At 39.7% G+C, this 13,808-nt stretch overlaps 1 protein-coding gene across 3 annotated transcripts; it reads right to left on the bottom strand.

Moving 5' to 3' along the window:
• Window positions 1–4,536: 4,536 nt before the first annotated feature.
• LOC120457393 lies at window positions 4,537–13,302 on the bottom strand. Of its 3 annotated transcripts, none has more exons than XM_039644962.2 (5): window positions 13,120–13,302; window positions 10,054–10,768; window positions 9,768–9,846; window positions 6,794–9,702; window positions 4,537–6,704 (listed from the first exon to the last, which is right to left on the bottom strand). In XM_039644962.2, exons 4-5 carry the CDS (start codon window positions 9,657–9,659, stop codon window positions 5,842–5,844), a joined length of 3,729 nt encoding a protein of 1,242 aa, XP_039500896.1. In that variant the 5' UTR covers window positions 9,660–9,702; window positions 9,768–9,846; window positions 10,054–10,768; window positions 13,120–13,302; the 3' UTR covers window positions 4,537–5,841. The 3 variants fall into 3 exon arrangements, with proteins under 3 accessions (XP_039500896.1, XP_039500898.1, XP_039500897.1); XM_039644964.2 differs by lacking the exon at window positions 13,120–13,302 and adding an exon at window positions 11,392–11,454; XM_039644963.2 differs by lacking the exon at window positions 13,120–13,302 and adding an exon at window positions 11,047–11,448.
• Between the last annotated feature and the right edge of the window lie 506 nt (window positions 13,303–13,808).

The raw sequence follows: 13,808 nt of genomic DNA, 5'->3' as shown, positions 1-13,808 counted from the left end.
TAAAATCTAGATTGTTTTTGGTTTCATTTCGGTTTTATGTGTTTCTTTTTCTGTTTTTTAATTATTCTCTGTTATTATCATGAATTTGAATATATGTGTTTGTTTGTTCTTTATTTAAATTTTCTTGGAGTAGTTTTTTTTTAAATGGCTTTGCTTCGGCTACTTCGATTTTTTTTAGTTAAACTAAATTCATTAAAATTTCCACTATTAATTAAAGAAAACTGAAAACAGGGAAACTAACATATTTTTGAAATGTGATTTATGTTATGTTTTCGTATAATGTATCTTCCCTTAATATGTTGAGCAAATTGCGCCAATTTGTAAATTTGAATTTCCATTTCTTTGCTTACCACACAACTTTCTCACTTTACATTTATATGCGCAGATAGATATTTATACAAATAGATGTATACTTTATATCTGATATGAACCACCCCGTCTGGGAATAAAAGTGTAATAAATGAATAAATGAAAACACAAATTGTACTCTGACAAAATATATATTTTCTTTTTGTTTGTGTTAAATTAAGAAATAAAGATCCATTAAATGTGTACTAAATAAATGAGAAATTAAAATGGTTAATTAAATTATGCACTAAGATTAAATTATTTAAACATACTTGTTGATACTCTTTTCCTTTCATTTCTTTTTTTTTGCATTTCAATTGCATTTTTTATACACAAGAACTAAGAGTAATAAAAAAATATAGATATCTTGAAATACATACAACTCGCGTTTTCCACCAAACGCGCAACCAATGCGCCGACTTAAAGCCCATGAACCAACTATTTGTTTGAATGGTTCTTTTCAAACCTATAATTAATTCCTTTCAAGTACTTCGAATTGTACAAAATTGGCCAGGGAATTTATGTCAGGGCATCAAAGAACAGAACATAATTGAACATAATGATGAACGGACTTTAAACACACTATCGCTCTTGAAATCTCTTCACCGTTCGTTTACACACATTGATTTAGTAATTCGTAATGATTTTTATGCATAATATATATATATATATTTATGTATACATATATATACATATTTATGTATACATACATATATATACATATATATACATATATATACATATATATACATATATATATATATATATATATATATTCTGTTGTTCTTTTTTATTGTGGTTTCGCTTACATCGAGTCTAACACTAAAAACATACACATTTCGTTTAATTTTGCGCTTGCACTTCATCGTCGTTATGTAAACGTTAAGTTTGGTTTCCCATATGTGTTAAAAATGCTTCTAAAAATTGTTTACCATATTTTGTTAATTCTGTTTTATTGTACACGCTACACACATAATTTCTGATTTATACTTTTATTTTTGCTTTTAGTTTGCATTTTCAAAAATTTGTTTTTTCACTTCACATTCATTTAGCTTAGCTTTCTAGTTTTTTTTTTAGTTTTTCATATTTTTACGCTGTTTTTTTTTTTTTTTTTGGGTGGTGGGGGAGGGAAAGGGGAGGGGGGCGGTTTACATAATACTGAAAATACGACTAGACATTCATAGTGTATAAATACGATTTGTTTAATTTACTTTACCGTTTCTGTTTATAGATAATTTATTTAAATATATTTATTTACCTTTATTTATATATAATATATATACTTTCGTGGGCTTTATGTTGTTGTTCAGATTGAAATTGTTCGGTTTTCCCTCAATATTTCTCGAAAATGCTTTAAAAAGTCGGGTTTCCTTCTACTCCTTAGATCCTTTAACAAATTCGTAACTTAAAAACTTGGCTTTTCTGCATATATATTTTGTGCATAACAAATTGATTTCCCTTTAAAAATAATCATAATCTTGCTTAGTTACGATTTTTTTTATATAATTTTAATTTGTTTCCGTTTTTCTTCTGGTGTTAATATGATTATGTGTTATTTATTTTTTTGTTTGTTGCTTACAAGAATTTAGATTTTGCAAAGTTGCACACAAGGGAGACACATAGAAATTAGTTGTTGATTTTCTCTTCTCAATTATTTGATTTTTAGGTACTTTTATGTTAAAAAAATTGTAAAACGACAACTAAACCACATTTAAATTGTGTGAATGTGTTCTTAATTGGACTTTTCTTGGCTTCACAATTATACATCCATTTTCCATCCTAATTTACGGTGTTTTTGTGTGTGTACACTATAAAGTTTACAATATTATTATATTAAAGATTTTTTATTGCAGAAAATTTGGCGCCCAAGCCTTTGACTGACCTGGTTTTCACTTAAAAAAATATTTCACTTTGCTTTCTATCTTTCGCTTCACCCGTTTCCTCTTCGATCTTATTTAAAGTTACGTTTTTTTGTTCTTTTTCTATTTTTTTTTAATATAATACAAAAAATTTGTTTGTTGTTGTGTGCGCAGTCGTTGAGATTAAATTTTTAAAAATTTAGTTGGTTGTTGTTGTTGTGGTGCAAAGTTGTTGGGTTTTTGTTATTCATCGTTTTTTTTATCCATTTGTTGTTTGGTATATAAAATAGTATATTTTGGAGTTTGGTTTTCAATATTACAATACTTATTTTTTCCTCACTGCAAATGTACAAAAATTCGCATCTATTCTTGATTTTTTCGGTGTAACTGAAAATAACTTTTTCTTGAATTCACTTGATTGCTCTCAGTGTATGGAAAAGGGGGCGTGAGAAAAGGCGTGTGGGGCAGTGAACGATGAGTTTTCCGAGAGGCTTTCCGCGAGGATTTCCCACCTGTTTGTCTCGTTTTTATTGCTTCCCAAAATTCGGGGCTTTCCCGAATACAGTGTGGAGAAGGGGAAGGGGAGGGTAGGTAGGCATATCGAACTCAAATATTGGTGATCGATTTATTAAACTGGAAATCTTCACACCGTTCAAATCGAGATATCAACTTCATTTAATTGCTTGCTAAGATTCAGTGTTTCCGCGAAAAGCGCGTGGAAATGGGGCGGACCAATGGTATCATCAACTGGTTATCGAATTCATCGACTGTTTATCGATTTCTTCGACTGGTTATCGATTCACTAAACTGGAAATTTGTACATCGTTCAAATCGAACTTCTAACTCGTGCGGAAGACAAATCCGTAATTAACTTCATATTTTTTTTGGAAAACAAAAACATTTTTTCTTTGCGCGTTTTAACTTTTGAGCTTTACCACGTGCCTATGTGTGAGTGCTTGTGTTATTTTTTTATGATTAACGGCTCTTGTTATATAATTATTATATTTTTAGTAACAAACAAAATTGGCAAGCAACAACAATTATTATTATTAAGCACAAAAAAGCAAAAAAAAACGTTCTCAATAAACGAAAAATCGATTAAATATGCTTTTTCTTCCATGCTATACACAGAAAAAAAAAACAAGTGTACTTTTTCAGCTACGTTTTACAATTGTTGGCTAACTTGTTTGTTATACATTTATAATTTAATTATTTAATTTATATAGATTTTATTCAATATGTTGTTAACATTAAATGCTTTGATAGAAGTTTTTGTTATGTGGATTCTTTTTCTCCTCCTTTATTGTATCCGATTCCCCATCCAGATATATATCTATCTCTATATATATATATATTTGTTGGCTATATATATATAATTGTTTTAGATCATTTTTAATTTTCGAAAAAAAAAACGAAAAGAATTCACAAACAATTGTTGATGTAAATGCAAATTAAAAGTTTTCAAGTGTTAATGCTAAAAATCAAGTAATTGTACAGCGGCTATATATATATACTCGTATATATTATATATTCGTATGCTTATGCAGTTTCGTATGTTAGGGTAAAGCTAAAGCTAAAGCATGCTCTTTCAGCTTAGAGACTACACAGAAATTAGGCTTACACGTAGCTACAGATTACCTATAGAATATAGTAATGCAAATCATAATCAAGTATCGTGTGGGTGTTTAATGTATTCGGTATTCATGTGTTTATCTTGGGTACTTAGCAACTAATTAAGGAAACCACAAGGTGTTCGAGCGAAGGTGAGAAAGAGGTCAAAGTTCAGTGATGGGGGGGAGATTGCACATTAGAACTGTTAAAAAAAATAAAAAAAAATATATATATATACCTTAACACTTTACAAACTAATTATGCAAATAATATATACGGATTCTCGAATTAAATGGAACAAATACTGCGGTTTAGGTAATTGAAAACAAAGTGTTAATCAAAAATAAAAAAGCGATAAGCAAAATTAAAGCGGGTTTTCACTTAATTTAATCTTTTTTGATTTGATTAGGTTGTTTTTGGAGCCAATACTGTAGGATCCTCGAGTGACAGAGAGATATGGTTCATACATATACCTTTCCGCATAAAAGCAGCACATTGATTGCCTAGTCCATTAAATTATAATACAATTTCTCAAGTTATCTTTGCCATTACGCAGGAACTGAATTTTCTTTCGCTTTGAATGCAAAAACTAAAGCCGAGAGATCAAATGCAAAACTATACAACTAAAATTAGGGTTCGCAATAGGAAATACAATGTGCTGGGCCATACGGAAAGTTAAAAACAGAGATTAGAGTACACAATAAGGATAAATGATATGTAAAATTTAAAACTTATAATAAACAATTCGTGTTTCACATCAAGTTACAAGTTCATTTGAGATTTTCTTCATTTTTACACTAAAAGTGGGGCGAAAATTGTACACACTTCTTATAAACAGATCAGAGTGAGACGGGGAGTGTGACAGAGAGGACACAAGAGCAACAGAGACAGAGACACACAGAGTGAGAGAGCGAGAAGACAAGATAAACAACTACAACAAACGGAAACGGAGGAAAATTACACACTGGGAGAAAAGGTTTGAACGGAAGCAAGTTAAAAACAAACGTTAAATTTTACACATTGATTAAGACTTAAGATCACGTTATAAGATCATCACGAGCGCAACAGAGATAGCAAATTGTCTATATGGTGGACATATAGGATAAGTATGTGTTCAATATATATTAGCAATATATATGTATAAATAGAAGGGTGGCTCGACATGTTTGCGTTGCAAAAAAGTAAAATAGAACAATTTGGAAGAGTCTTCTATGGATAATTCTAAATAATTTGGCTCTGGAAACTTTAGTTACAATATTGATTTTAGGCCTTAACCTTACATTTTTTATCTTAATCAAAAAAAAACCGCAAATTTTTTTCTTTCCTTTGGGAAGATCCAAAATGTCAGCTTAGAACTATAATTTGGGTATTTCAAAAAAATACACATTGTTTTTTTTTGAATAATACCAGATATTTTAAAACCAGCTGATAAATCACTCAAAATAAATTTTCCTAAAAATCTATGTTTTTAAAGCCCATTACAAAAGCCTATTACACAATTAACTTTTTCTTTTCCGCCCAATAAGTTGATATTTTCCTGATGCCTTTGCCTATACTAGACATGATTCCGATTCGAGCAGCACTAAAACGTAATTAGCTCTAAAGTTTGAACAGCGAAATTAGTTAGAATTGTTCATAAATTGGTTTTTGCACCCTACGCAAATCGATTCACCCTCTTTGATGTGTTTTGTGGTGTGTGTGAATTTGGGTATATCGGGGGGACATATGTTATATATATATATATACGTGGTACAGCTATGAATCTGGGTTAACCGAATCCTCAGCTCCACATGGCTGCATCGTGGACGCGTCGCAGGACATTGCGTTGCTGATCCTGTTCCTGTTCCAGTTCCTCCTGCACATTTCGCTCTTCCTCCTGCTGCTGCTGGTGATGCTCAACCTCCTCCTCCTTCTCGTGCTCCTCCACATCAAACACCTGATTCACCTGATGACGCGGATGCCTCCTCCGTTTCCAATACGAATGACGATGATGATCCACCACAACGGCAGTGGCTGCCTGCACTCAATTGTAAATGAAATTTGCCGCATCGCACAGGGCATCGCTGTCGTCATCAAACTTGCCGTTCATGGCATAGGAACTAGCGCCCGTGCCGTATACCCATTCCTTCTTGATGAAGTCCCCATCGGTGGTCGACGACGACGTTGTGTTGTGCAGTCCACCCAGCGAACTATGATCCAGCCGAAAGTCATCGTCATCATCCGGATACAGCTGCACCGGTATGCTATCCGGTATGGAATGCGGTTCAAACAAATTACCATACGGCGGCAGCGAATGATTCAGATCAACATGATGATCAACCAGATCACTATCAAAATTGGAGATACGGAATTTCGAGCTTGGCGGCGATTGCGGGGAATGCAGGGCAGCCGAATCCTCAAACATGACCTCCTCTTTGATGAACATATCGTTGGAGTTGTCACCAGAGCCCGAAGAATACAGATTCGGTTCCACTTTTATAATGGCTGCTGTGGCCAGGGACGGTGACGATTTCTCATCGTCATCATCGTCATCGAAATGATGATTGTGATGGTTGTGATGATGACTGTGATGATGGTGATGCTGTTGCGTTTGCTGCGTCTGCTGCTGCGGCTGATCTTCGTCTTCATCTTCATCGTCATCCATATCCGCCAGATGACGGCGTCGGTGGTGATTTCGGTGGTTGTTGCGCTGCGTTGCCCGCTGCTGTTGTTGGGCTGGTTGCTGCTGCTGGTGATTCCTTGTGCTGCGTATGATAGTGGAGCCTCCGAGTGCAGCCGCCGCCGAGGAAGCTATCGATAGTGGCACACCGGTGGCCTTGGAAACCAGCACCGTGGATGAGGAGCAAGAGGTCGAGGATGACGACGGCGATTGAGCTGGCGAAATAACTGCAAGGTAGAAAGGTTTTGTTTTTTTTTATAAAAACGAACTTTTTCAAGACGCCTGACCAAAGATCAAACCCATTGAAGTAACTCACCACCTGTTTGCTGCACCACACTGGTCAGCGCGGAGCCAACGCTGCCATTGCTGCTACCAGTTGAATGATGTATGATTGGCGTCTTTCGTATCAACTGCGAGCCATTGCTGAGATTGCCGCCAGAGTTGCTGGTGACAATGTTGGTACTACTGTTGCTGCTGCTATTGGTGGAGGGGGTGTTGCCGCTGCCGTTGCTGGTGCCTGCACCGCTCTGGATGACCTGTGCATGCAGCACGGGCGTTGGATCGGAGGTATGTTGCTGCTGCTGGTGCTGCTGGGATCCCTGCTGCATGTAGTTCTTAATGACGATCGTTCGTGTTGGTGCCGAAACGAGATATTGCTGCTGCGAGTGCTGTTGCTGCTGCTGATGCACATGCTGCTGGTGCGACGACACTTGGTGCTGCGAGGCTGGCGAGGATGAGGTGGAGGAGTGCTGGTTCAGGTGTAGCGAGGCATTCGAGGACTCCGATGAGTCCTCGCCGGTGGTCAAGCGATTGGTGGTTGCGTTCACAATATGCGAGGAGGAATTCATACCGCCGCCGCTGCCATCCTCCTCGTCCCCGCTCAGTCCCGACTGATCGTCTAGTTCCATTTGATGGTGTTGCGACTGCTGCAACTGCTGGTTACTACTGGTGCCTGGCCTCTCCATCTCGTGCGGCGGCTCCAGCTTGACAATTGTAGTCGTTGTGGCTGCCGCCGCAACCGCTGCCGATACGCCGTTGCTGCTGGAATTGCTGCTGCTGGAATTGCTGCTGTTGCTCGAATTGCTGCTATTACTGGCCTTCGAGGAGGCTGCTCCGGCAGCTGTGGCGGCCGCAACCGCGCCAGGTTGATCCCGCAGATGGACCTGCATGTGCGTCTGCAGCGAGGACTGTGTGTGCAGCTTCTTCTTGCAGATCTTGCACTCGAAGGGGAAGTCACCCGTGTGCGTTCTGGCGTGAATCTTCAGGTTGTAGCGCTGTCCGAAACCCTTGCCGCATACGTCGCATTTGTGCAGCTTAACACCCGAATGCAGCTTGGAATGGCCGCGCAGCGATGCCAGGGCACTGAACACCTTGCCGCAGATCTCGCAAGTGAGGTTCACATTCTCGTTGTGGATCTTCTTGTGCACCTTGAAGTACTCGAAGCTCATAAACTCCTTGTGGCACACCTCGCACTTGTATTTGTGCCGCTCCGACTGCTGGCCCGTATGCACACGCATATGCTTGATGAAGTTCGGCCGGAAGCGGACGACTCGACCGCATATCTGGCACTCGTACGGCTTGCAGCGCAGGCAGTGCTTCTCGTAGTTCTTCAGGGACTTCAACACCATGTTGCAGATGGCGCACTTCATGTTATTTGCATGGCCACTGCGATGGATGTCGAAGAGCTCCTTGGAATCGAACTTCTCCACACACTCGACGCACTGGTAACTGGTGGTCACAGTCGCTGCCGGCGGGTTATTGTTGCTGTTGGTGGAGCTTGTGTTGCTGTTGTTGGTGGAGGAAGAGCTGGATGCTGAATGTTTCACAGGATGGGTTTGCTGCTGCTGTTGCTGCTGCCTCTGGTGTTCTTGTTGCGCCTGCTGCTGTTGCTGCCGTTGCTGTTCTTGCTGTTGCTGCCTTTGTTGCTGGGCCTGCTGCTCCTGCTGCTGCCTTTGCTGCTCCAAGGCCAAGGCCAATTGCTGTTCAGCCGCTGCCGCTGCCGCTGCCGGCGTCTGTTGCTGTTGTGTTTGCAATATCAGCTGAGTGGCCGGCAACGCCTGTTGCACCACATTCAGCACCGTCATGGGACTCCGGCTAATCACGGCGGCCGCCGGCATTCTCACATAGGTTGTGCCGGCTGTTAACCCGCCCACAGCGTTGCTTATGTAGACAGGTCGTCGTTGCAGCTGCACTAGAGCCGCCTCGGTCACGGGCACCGACAATCGGTGGGTGGTAGTGCTCACGATACTCCCGGCGGGCAGTTGTACCAATTGCTGGGATCCTCCCGTTGTTGCAGAGCCACCAGAAGCACTACTCGTCGCTGCAGTGGCTGTTTGCGTGGCCGCACTAATTTGGTACTCCAGCTGGCCGTGCTGCAATTCCTCGTCATCGTCCTCATCCTCTTCCTCCTCCTCGTCGGGCACTTCCTCATCCTCTTCCAGCTCCAGCTTCACTTGCGTGGACAAATGCGCGGTAGTTTCGGGCTCCTCATCGGCCTCGGCTGCCTGAGCCTCCTCTTCTATATCCTGCAGATTCTCATCGTTCAGCTCGGGATCTTCTTCCTCCTCGTCCTCCTCCTTGATATCGCTGGCGGCCAAAACGGACGAGTTGCCCGTGGCCTGGATTATAATGCGGCGTCCGTTTAACAAATGATGTTGCTGCTGTTGCTGTTGCTGTATGAGCAACTGTTGCTGGCTGTCCAAGTGATTGCTGTTGTTACTATTGCTACTGCTGCTGCTGAAGGAAGCGCTGCTGTTGTTGGTTGATGTGGCTGCTGCTGTTGCTGCCGTTGTTGCTACTGCTACGGCTGCTGCTGCTGCTGCTGTCGGTGGGTGGTTGTTGCTGCTGTTGTCCAGCTTCAGATGATGATGCGGATGGTGGTGTTGCTGCTGCTGTTGCTGCTGAAGATGCTGCTGCTGCTGCTGCTGATGCGAATGCGAGTGAGGATGATGCTGCGAGTGATGGTGGTGATGCACATGCGAATGCTGGTGAGGATCATCGTCCTGCTCCATGGGAGCATCCTGCAGTATAAATTCGATCTGTTGCGATAGGGCGCTATCATTAATGGCCATTAGTCCGTCCATATCCTTCACACCGGCAGCGGCGCCAACGGCGGGAAAGAGCGATGGCAGCGCCGTCGACGTCCCGCTTCCGCCGTCGACGTTCGTCGCGCTGCTGGCCATGGCAGCGATATACTATATTCTGTATATTTTCCTTTACTCTTATCTGCAAATAAAACAAACATATGGTTTATACCAATTTATTTTGACCATGGCTATTGGTCAACTTACTTTCTTTTTCGAGCTGTTCAGGATGCGACGCCTGCTTTGGCGTGAACCTTCAGCTATATTTTATATGTATATTGTTAGCCTGAAAGAGAATAATAGTATGAACTCTGTGTCACAAAATGTATCAATCTAGAGCTTCCTTTATTCAAGTTTCTGATCACTACATTTTTAGTTATTAAATGAAGCTCCATGCTAACGAAAGCCTTTCAATAATGCAATGCAAAACTTTGGTAATTTAGTGAAACATAAACGAGTTTTTGTTGCGAAAGGAGCAATTGTTTTTACTTACAATTTATTTGTGGTTTTGGCTTCCAAAGTTTGCGTTTCTGTTATTTCTTCTATTTAAAAATCGTGCTTTGGGCGTCTTTTGTTTCGTTTACTACAGATTTTTGTTTGTTGAAGCTGCCATAATTATTATTTGTTGTATATTTTTCAAGTTGCCGCTTCCTCTTCGCCTTCTTCTTCTTCTCATAGATCTGCTGATGTGCTTCTTCTTTAGTTATTACATCTGCTACTTCTTTCGCTTATTTTGTTCTCTTTCGAATGCCGCTTTTTCCTTGACTCTTATTATTATTACTATTATTCTTCGATTATTCGAATGAAAAACACACGCACACACACACACACACGTTTCTGTATTTTTGTTGTATTATGTTTTGTTTTTCGTTTGCTCAACGCCTCGCTGTCGGCCTTTCCTTTATGCTCACATTTGGTTTTTTGGGCTGCACAAAAATTTTCCATTTCCTTGTCATGCGGTTTTTTGTGCTTTCCATGCGGCGACGTCGCTGCTGGCTGCGCTGCTCCAAGCTGTCGTTGTTGTTGTTATTTTAGCTTTTGTTGTTTTCTTGCTTGGTTTCCACATTTTAGTTAAAAATGTTTCTTTGCTGTTTTTTGTTGTTTGCCTCACGCACACACACACACCGTTACATTTGCTTCTTTCCTTTTTGTTATTATTATTATTGATCTGCTCGTTTCTCTGGCATTTTGTGCAATTTGATTACTAACTGTAAGTGATGTAGAAAAATCAGGTAATTTATACGCGCTTAGTTTTGCTGTTAACAATTAAATGCGTTTTACGAAATCCGATTTTCCACCCACACTCGCACACACACACACAAGCGCGCCTTGGAAATAAAAACAAAAAATTAATTTTAGCTTTTCCCCCTCTTTCTCTCTTGCTCTCTCACACACACACCTACAGGTTTTTCACTTTTGCTCCATTTTTCTTTCGTTTTTTTTTTTTTGGGGAAGTCTCTCCTCTCCCTTGCTCACATTTTTTGACCTTTTCGGTTGTTCTTCTTTTTGCCTTTTCCTTTGCCACTGCCGTTCGTTCCTTTGGTTTTATGTTGCGTCTATTAACTTGTTAGTCGTTCAAATCGTTTTATTGAATTTGTTTGCTTTATTTTTCTGCAATTTCTTTTTCGGTTTCTTTTTTTTTGCAAACAGCAACAACAACGAACGACGAGACAATTAGCGGCTGCGCTGCTTCTTCTTCAGCTTGCTCTCCTATTCTGACTCCTATTCTTCCTCTTCTTGTCCGTGTTTCCCTGCCGATTTTCGCTCCCCCGCGATTAGTTTTCCTTTGGCTTTCCCCGTTCGCCTTTTGTTGTTGCCGTTTTCCACACACCCGCTTTGCTTTTCACATCCGCAAGCTCGTTTTTCCCTTTCGCGTTGTTCTTCTTTACTGTTCAATAATAACAAAAAAATATTTGCTTGTGTGTGAAATTTTGCCTCCCTGGGTCTTACAGCTCTTGTGTGTGTGTGTGAGTGTTGCGCAGGGTTGCATTCGGCGGTCAGTGTTGGTAAACGAACGAAAGATTGCGCGCAATTTCGCCCAATATTTAAAGTAAATCGGTTTTCGGTTGGGTCGCACACAAAACAACGATACTTTTATTTGGATTTCTTTTCAATTCTTGTCCTTCTCCTTTCTGTCTTTTCTTTGCCTTTCTTACCCTTACTCACACCCACACAAACAACTTCGTTCTCGCTCCCAGTGCAAAACCAAACATATACATCAATGGCCAGCAGAATAGCATAATCAAATCTAAAACACTAATGTTGTACAAATTACTCGACATCTATTGATTTTTAGTTTAAAGGATTATTTTCGAATAAAGATGCAAAACAACATTTAGTTGTTAATTTAAATTTATTAAAATCTTACTTAAAACAAGAATATGTTTCCCAGTGAAGGCCGTTTTAACGAATTTCCTACTTTCTTGGCCATAACTGTTTCTAAAGGACTGCCAGAACTTGGAGCCCAAAAAGGAAGCACAAAAAGAGGACGTTGTCGGTGGGGGAATAGGGGGGTAGAGCTGACCTAACAAGCGGAAATACATAGGCACAAAAGAAACACGCCAAAAGGCAGGCGGCGTGAACGAGAAGGATGGAAAATGGTCGAATGACGAGAGAGCGAAAGAGGGGACGCTAGCGCGTCGTACGTTGCACAGTGGGACAAATGGGTGAAAATATAAACACTACTCCCTAAATATATTGAACTTAAATTCGGTGGCTATGAAATTAAAATTGCTATAAGCAATTAATGAAACTAAATTCGACATCTATTTAGTTGGAACATCTAGACCGTTAACCCCACTGTGCGATGGGGCTCGCGGCGGGGGGCGAGGAAAGGCGTGAGAGAGGGTGAGAGGTGGAGAAGCCGTTTTATTTCGACAGTTTTTGAATTGCGCTCTCTCTCTCTCTCTCTTACTCTCCTTCTACATCTTGCTTCTCCCTTTTTTCGAGCGCTGCTCCTGGAAAGAAGAGGAGCAAGATGGGGAGGAAGAAAACATCATCACCTTGGAAGAATATTTTCAGTGGGAAATAATTCGCTTGGTTTTTTTTCTTTTCTTTTGGGGGGTAGTGGGTGGTTTTATTGCTCAGTGATTTTTCGCCGGGCGGCTAAGGGTGGTGAAGTTGTTGGGGGTTGAAAACACACACACTCTCACGCACACATTAGCAAAATAAAGGGCTAACAAGGGTTAAAAAATATCCGCACAACAAAATAATATAAGATAAAAAAAATAAATGAAATTCACACACAAAGGCAGCTGGAATCCTCTCCCCCACACAAACATACACGCACACTCGAAGAAATGGGAACTAGTTCTTTTGTTTTTCCTTTCCCCTTTTTCAACTACTTGGAATTGTACACCCATGCATAGGTTATATATATATATATATATATATTTACATATATATATATATACAGTCAACCTAATTGTTTATATTTTTTAGCTGGCGCCGCTCTTTTGACCTCTCTACTTCACACTTTATTCGCACTTCACGCGCACGCACACACACACAGATGCTGAACACGCACACTCCTTTCGCTTTTCCATCGGTTTTTACTCACACTTAACATCACATTTTCGTTTGTTTGCGGGGTGTGTGCAATGCAGTTGGTTTTGTTTATCACTAGTTCTATATTGTTAAGTTTTTTTACAGTTGCTTTAATTGCGTTTTATCGTCTTTTTGTTTTGTTTTTTTTTTTTATGAAAGGCTGGTAATGTGACCAAAGCCAGATGCTTAGAGATGGAATACCAACAACGATAGAGTGCATGGCGAATCGTTTTTGCGGTCACTATCGATAGTTTGTTCGTATATCGATATATCGAAAAGTTTTTACAATTACCGAATAAAAATACCAAAACAAATACTTACTTTAGTACTTCTGGGCACACTGGAACTGGGTTTTTTAATAATTAACCGGCTTTTTATACACAGACACAAAATTCACTTTTAAAACAGTCTATTTAATTAATTTAAACGACCTTAAGTTTGCAAAAGAGTAAGAATAAACCGCGTAGTAACTTATTTCATATGAATGTTATAATGATTAGCACAAGCTCGTTTCTGTCAAACGATGATATATTATCATTTTATATTGATCTAGAAACAACAGAAACCCATTGAAAACCGAATTTTCTTCTCCAATTGTAATTATTTTTATATTAACATTACATTTCGAACAGTTTTGAAAATTTGAAAATCTGTACTACACGCGCCCAGCGATTAGAACTCAAAATTTCCCTTCTATCAGCT

Source organism: Drosophila santomea, chromosome X, assembly GCF_016746245.2.
Source record: "Drosophila santomea strain STO CAGO 1482 chromosome X, Prin_Dsan_1.1, whole genome shotgun sequence".
NCBI lineage: Eukaryota > Metazoa > Arthropoda > Insecta > Diptera > Drosophilidae > Drosophila > Drosophila santomea.
The sequence above is the reverse complement of the archived record's forward strand: the minus strand, read 5'-3'. Positions and strand labels throughout refer to the sequence as shown.